This window comes from Zingiber officinale, chromosome 9A (genome assembly GCF_018446385.1).
Source record: "Zingiber officinale cultivar Zhangliang chromosome 9A, Zo_v1.1, whole genome shotgun sequence".
In the NCBI taxonomy this organism is placed as follows: Eukaryota; Viridiplantae; Streptophyta; class Magnoliopsida; order Zingiberales; family Zingiberaceae; genus Zingiber; species Zingiber officinale.
This window is the reverse complement of record NC_056002.1, coordinates 114,858,211-114,865,149: the sequence shown is the minus strand read 5'-3', so window position 1 is coordinate 114,865,149 and position 6,939 is coordinate 114,858,211. Positions and strand designations below refer to the sequence as shown.

The 6,939-nt window shown below is 43.8% G+C and overlaps 1 protein-coding gene across 1 annotated transcript; it reads left to right on the top strand.

Annotated features, from left to right (window-relative positions):
• The first annotated feature begins 3,483 nt into the window (after nt 1-3,483).
• Nucleotides 3,484-4,535, top strand: LOC122019490. The gene is made up of 2 exons (XM_042576953.1): nt 3,484-3,777; nt 3,819-4,535. Exons 1-2 carry the CDS (start codon nt 3,484-3,486, stop codon nt 4,533-4,535), a joined length of 1,011 nt encoding a protein of 336 aa, XP_042432887.1.
• The last annotated feature ends 2,404 nt before the right edge of the window (nt 4,536-6,939 follow it).

Here is a 6,939-nt window from a genome sequence, read left to right as displayed (position 1 = left end):
TAATTTTACCTCTTCGATTTGGCACGAAAATGAACTAATATAAATATTGAGGACGAATGAATCATCATTTACCATTATGTTACTCATCCTATCATCCTTTTGAATTTTCCACACTATTCTTTGATGATCAATAACCCCTTAGTCATCGAGTCAAATAAATTTCATCGCGGCGCCTCGTATCATTTTTATCAATCTTCTGTACATTATTTAGTCAGCTAACTAAATTAGCTTAGTTAAATTAGAGAGGAACGTAATTTTGATACGTGAATGTAATTTTAAACGAATAGAACATAGAACATAGAACATAGTGAGGAACGTTCTACACATTTTATTATTATTTCTCCTACTAAAACTGTGATGGAGTTGTTTCACCCAAAACTAGATATTTCTCTTTATACGTGAGAAATATTTTTGAACTCGATTACATAATCGAGTACTGGGATTTTCAAGTTTAGATATGGAGACGGATCAAATACAATCCTATTCATATTTAATTCGAATATCGAATTAAAATATATAGGTACATATAAAGAACAAAATTGCAATTGTAAATAACAATATAACTTTTGAGTAAGATATCCTCCAACGAATATGAAACGAAACATGAAGGTGGAAAGATGAGAATGGAATAGAAATAATAAATAAGGGTAAAGACGGAGAATATAAAATGTCATTTAAATCCAAACCGCCGTATTTTTAACGATAAAAATAACAATGATAAAAAAAATTATATTTGACTAATTTTAAATGTCCATTCATTTTTTCGAATTACCATTAAAGGAAAAGTCCATTCATGATATCACGAGGTCATTACACTGGTCCTCTGGACAGTTGAGTAGTATAGGATGATATTACTATAATAATAAAGTAATTTTATAAGATGATACAGGATCGATCCTTTGTTCTTGTTTTTTTTATAAGATAAATTATGTATATGAAGTGAAATAAATGTACAGTAATCTATGATATATAGATTTCCGTTTGCTCGTCATATCCGAATCAATGTCAAATCAGAATGAGAAATTTATAATACTGTCTAATGATACCATGTCGCATAAAGCTATACATTGGTATCGTAATGATAAGTTGGTGTGTGCAGCCACCATGATCACAATTAATCATGATCTCAAGTATAAGCACAACCACACAATCAAAAACACACGTCACTATCACTAATGAATGTCTCAGTGTCGAGGCTGTGTCTATCTGGACTCTCCATCCCAACAAACTAACTCTGGTCATCCGTCATGCAAAGGACACCATCAGAACTCAACAGTGTCTCCTTGTCCCGTTGCTACCATGGATCTCAAGGTGCCCTCAGCCCTCTTCCCTCCCAAGTATTGCCGGAGAGCTGCAAAGCTCAGCTAGTCATCGAAAAGTGCTGCCGTCAGCTAAGACTCACATACCCTGGCCTTCCGCCGGCCTATGAGCACCATGGTAGCACTAATCATTGCCCCTTCACACTCATTCTACGTACATCAACCGACGATGCCCTATTTGATGTTAACCGGAACAGTTAACTCTTTGTGATCATCGGCACAAACTTGACAATCTTCCGACAGTTTTGAGATGTGGAGCACTCTTCTCTGTTAACCCTTAGAAACTTGGCAAACTTCCGGATAACAAATGCCGAGCCAAAACTGAAATCAAATTTGAAAATACTGTGTAAACTCTGAATTCAAATTTAAATACAGTTAACAACTAAGACTGAATTCGAATTGGGACCATCTCTGTCAACTAATCTGTTTTGTCTGAAACCAAATCTGAAAAAGATGTGTCATCTTTGACTGAAACCAATCTGTTTTGTCTGAAACCAAATCTGAAAAAGCTGTGCCTTTTGCAAACGCCGTGTAGCACCAAATTCTGATACCCAACCAAAACTGAATTCGAACTTGAATTCCGTGTCAAACTCTGACTTCCAACTTTTATTGCCGTAACAGTTTGACTGATTGCGATTTTGAGCTGTCGTGCCATCTTTGACTGAAATCAATTTAACCAACTGTGCTCCTTTTGACTCAGATCAAATATTAACATGCCGTGCAGCTGCAAATCAACATTTGACGGTGACGTGCCAGACTGGAACCCATCTGCCTCTCCGTTCACTTTGACTTTGAGTTGCAAAACTTGACATCGTCCTCCCCTTGCCTTGCTGGCCACGGATTCGAAGAATGCTACACCAAGACTTCATCGGACAAAACTGGTCACTGGAAGTAGCTGCTGCCGCCGAATGACTTGTGTTCCTTGCCTTCCCACCGACCAGTGAGCACCATGGCACCACCTACCACTGCTCTCGTCACCTGTTCTCCGTGGACACTCCGGGACAGCCGGTGAAATGGCCGGCAGGCGCCTTATATGACTTCCGCCGGAAAATAGCCACCTGCGATCGTCGGCACAACCTTTGTAGCACTCCCACTGATCTGTGAGGAAAGAGTGCTCGCCTCCTTGAGTTCACTGTCATTTCCTTTTGATTTCCTGCTGCCGAAAAAAACCTTTGTAGCTTGCCTCCCCTTCGAGCCAAGTCCTCCGATCATGCTCGAAGATGACTCCAGTTGGTGGTGGTGTGGGACGGTAGTGTCCTTGCACGACCGGAGGAGGCCGGACCCAAGAACCTCCCCCTCCTTTGCACCGATGAAGAGCCTTTGGCACTTGGCAGTGGTCTTCAAGCTCCTCTTGCTCTCCTTCTTGAGTGGCCGGAGAACCTCGCCGGAGCTCTCGCCGGCGCCGGTGGTGATGGTCCACCGCCGGTGAGGGAGGGGAAGATCTCCTCCCCCACCGCCCCTTGGGTTGCTGGACTTGGAACCTCTCTCCGGCGATGAACAGCAACACTCTTCCTCGCTTCTCTCTCTAAGAAGTGGAGGAGGAGAAGAATAACTGATTCCTTTGTTCTTGTGTGGCAAAAGACGAAATCGTTCGTCCCCAGCGTCTCCATTGCACTCTATTTCAGACCATCACAAAAGAGGTAAATTACGACAGTCAAGAGGACAAGTGACAACAATAATAAGGGGATTACACTTGCCCTCTCGACTGTCATGATCCCCTTGTTCTTGTGGCACTATAGATGGATGCTTTGTAGGAAAATAATTCGGACATGGCATGACCACGTTTTATTTCTCCTTCCGTAAGTTTCTCGTTCATGATTTATTTATTTATTTTTCTGTGATATTAATCTTTCCTATTTTAGTGGTATGAGTTATCCTATTCTTATGGTTAAATCCTATCACTTGAGTTGTATTTAAAGGGGTCGAAGTTGTGAAACAAATCAGATCTCAGAACTAAAGTTTCTCCAGTTTCTATTTTCGGTTATTTGTGCATTGCTTTCCACCTGTGCAGTTTTTCTCCCCTTGCTACTGTGTTTTTTTTAGTACTATGTGTAGTGTTTTTTTTCCTTTTTCCTGCATCCTTTGTTATTCATCGATTCTGTGCCAACACTTGGTATCAGAGCGTTAGTAGTATAAGACATCCAAGAATCTACGATTCCATAAAATGTCGAGCATCCCAGTAAAGGAGAACGGCGGAGTGTCATTTCCCTATCCGATGCTAAATCCTCACAATTATACTGTGTGGGCAATAAAGACAGAGGCGATCCTTGATGCCCAAGGAGTCTGGGAGGCGGTGGAGCCAGCGGAAGGAGCCCAGGTGGATGCAAAGAAGGACAAAAAGGCACGTGCATACATCCTGCAGTGTGTCCCCGAAGACATCCTTCTCCAGATCGCAACAAAGAAGACGGCGAAGAAAGTCTGGGACAGTCTCAAGACGAGGTACCTTGGTAGTGATCGGGTGAAGTACAAACATTGAAGAGCAAGTTTGACGCTCTCCAGATGAAAGAGACCGAAATGATTGATGAGTTTGCTGGCAAACTCAGCGCCCTAAGCAGCAAGTTCTCCACCCTTGGTGCCACGCTTGAAGATTTCTCGTTGGTAAAAAAATTGCTCGATTCTGTCCCTGATAAATTCTTTCCTATTGTTGCTGGTATTGAGCAATTCTACGACCTTGAGTCTATACCATTTGAGGAGGCTATAGGGCGACTGAAGGCGTACGAAGAACGAACGCTACGACTACGCAGCAACACCAATGGCACTGAAGGTGAGCTCCTATTAACTCATGCCGAATGGCAAATGCGACAGAAGGGGAGCAACGTGGACACTTCGTCAGGAGGAAAGGGGCGTGGGTCCAGCAGCCCTAGTCGTGGCAAATGGCGTGGACGTGGGCGAGGGCGCGGTCGTGGCCGTGGTACGCAACGCCAAGACAGTGCAGGAGGGACTAGCGGCAACAACAGTGGCACTCGAGACAAGAGACATATAAAATGTTTCAATTGCGAGAAAATGGGACATTATGCATCCGAATGCTACAACAAGCGGCGTGATGATGAGGCTCACCTCACTTGTGCCACCGATGAAGAGCCGACACTGATGATGACCGTGTCCCACGAGGAGTCTGACACTAGGCGTGAGCGGCAGGATACCATTCTGCTCAGTGAAGATAGGTTGCTACCGGAGATGTACCGCGGCGTTAAGAAAGAAGATAAAGACGTCTAGTACCTTGACAACGGTGCCAGCAATCACATGACTGGCCATCGCGAGAAGTTTCAAGAACTAGATAAAACCATCACCGGGAGGGTGAGATTTGGTGATGGATCAACCATTGAGATCATGGGCAAGGGGACGGTTGTATTCGAATGCAAGAATGGCGATCGGAAGGCTCTCCACGAGGTATACTACATTCCGAAACTTTGTAGTAATATCATAAGTCTCGGTCAATTGACAGAAACTGGGAACAAAGTGCACATGGAGAAAGATATCATGAAGGTGATTGATAGGAGCGGGAAGCTCTTGATGCGGGTAAAGCGAACACAAAATGGTTTGTACAAGGTAACCTTGAAGACATGCAAGCAAGTCTGTCTCCTAGCAAGCCTAGAAGACCCAACCTGGTTATGGCACACAAGGCTCGGACATGTCAATTTTCACGATTTGAAGCTATTAGGGGAGAAGAAATTGGCAATTGATGTGCCTCCATTGCCCCAGCCGAACAAGCTTTGCGAGGTATATGTGGTCGCTAAACATGCAAGGTCACCATTCCCGCACCAAGCAAACTTTAGAGCAACAAAGCCGTTGGAACTTCTCCATGCTGATATTTGCGGGCCAATTTCACCAAGTACACTGGCTGGTAACAAATATTTCTTTTTGATTGTTGATGATTGTACAAGATAGATGTGGGTATTTGTATTGGCAGCAAATAAAGATGTATTCCAAGCATTCAAGAAATTCAAGTCCGTGACGGAGAACACGACTGAATACAAAATCAAAACACTTCGAACAGACCGTGGCGGTGAGTTTCTATCCACAGAGTTCACTCGATTCTGTAAAAATGAAGGGATCGAGCGGCACCTTACGGCTCCCTACACACCCCAACAGAATGGCGTTGTAGAGCGTCGTAATCGCACTGTGATGGCCATGGCAATATCTCTCCTCAAAGGTACACATATGCCGGCAAGGTTCTGGGGAGAGGCAGTTAGGCATGCTGTCTATCTGCTAAATCATCTCCCAACTAAGGCGCTAGGAGACCGTACCCCATTTGAAGCCTGGATAGGGAGAAAGTCACATCTCGCCCACTTGAGAGTGTTCGGTTGTGTTGCATACGTGAAAAATACAACCCCTCACCTGAAGAAACTTGACGACAGAAGTTCACCCATGGTATACTTGGGTGTCGAGGAAGGCTGCAAAGCTCATCGTCTATTTGATCCAAGGCATGGCAAGCTACAAGTAAGTAGAGATGTAGTATTCCAAGAAAATAGTGAATGGACATGGACTGCAGGTGCTAACCATGAAGAAAACTTACCGGAGTTTATGGTGGAGGATGCACTTGACACCGACGAGGTGATTGTTGTAGCAGACATTGAGGCAGGAACAGAAGATGTCGCACCACCGGCAACAGCCGTGGTACCCATGACAAGAGCATCAAGTCCATCTACATCATCATCGAGCACCCATACAACTACCTCACCTAACTCTCATGAAGGGCCAATTCGGTTTAGGTCCATTGCCGATATCTATGCCAACACTGAGGAAGTGGTTGGTATTGATGAACAAGAGAATGAGGTAATGCTGATGATGTCTGAAGAGCCGACTTGTTACCAAGAGGCTGCAACCCAGGCTTGCTGGTACGAAGCAATGGAGGAAGAACTGGAAACTATTAAGATGAACAAGACCTGGACCCTAACTGAGCTCCCATTAGGCCACAAACCTATTAGCCTAAAGTGGGTGTACAAACTGAAGAAAGATTCAGCTGGGAAAGTTGTTAAGTATAAAGCAAGATTAGTTGCTAAAGGCTATGTACAAAGACAAGGCATCGACTTTGAAGAGGTATTTGCACCGATCGCTAGACTTGATACTATTCGAGTCATTCTTGCACTTGCAGGGAATCGAAGCTGGGAGGTACACCATCTAGATGTGAAGTCAGCATTCCTTAACAGAGAGTTAGAAGAAGAAATATACGTCTCTCAACCGGAAGGGTTTGAGGTACAAAATCAGAAACATAAGGTGTACAGGTTATTCAAGGCCCTCTATGGACTGCGGCAGACTCCACGAGCTTGGAACATGCAGCTGAACAGGAGTCTAGTAGAGCTCGGCTTCAAAAAATGTATTCAAGAATATGCAGTATATACAAGAGGTGAAGGAGAAGCAAGTATACTTGTTGGAGTGTATGTCGACGACCTCATCATGACAGGAAGTAGCACAGGAAGAATCAACAAGTTCAAGCAACAAATGATGATAGAATTTGAGATGAGTGATTTGGGTCTTCTCTCCTACTACTTAGGGATTGAAGTGGAACAACAGAAGAGCCGAATTTTACTTAGACAATCAACTTATGCTAAGAAAATTCTATCTCAATTCAAGATGGCAGATTGTAATGCCGCAAAACATCCGATGGAACCCAAGACAC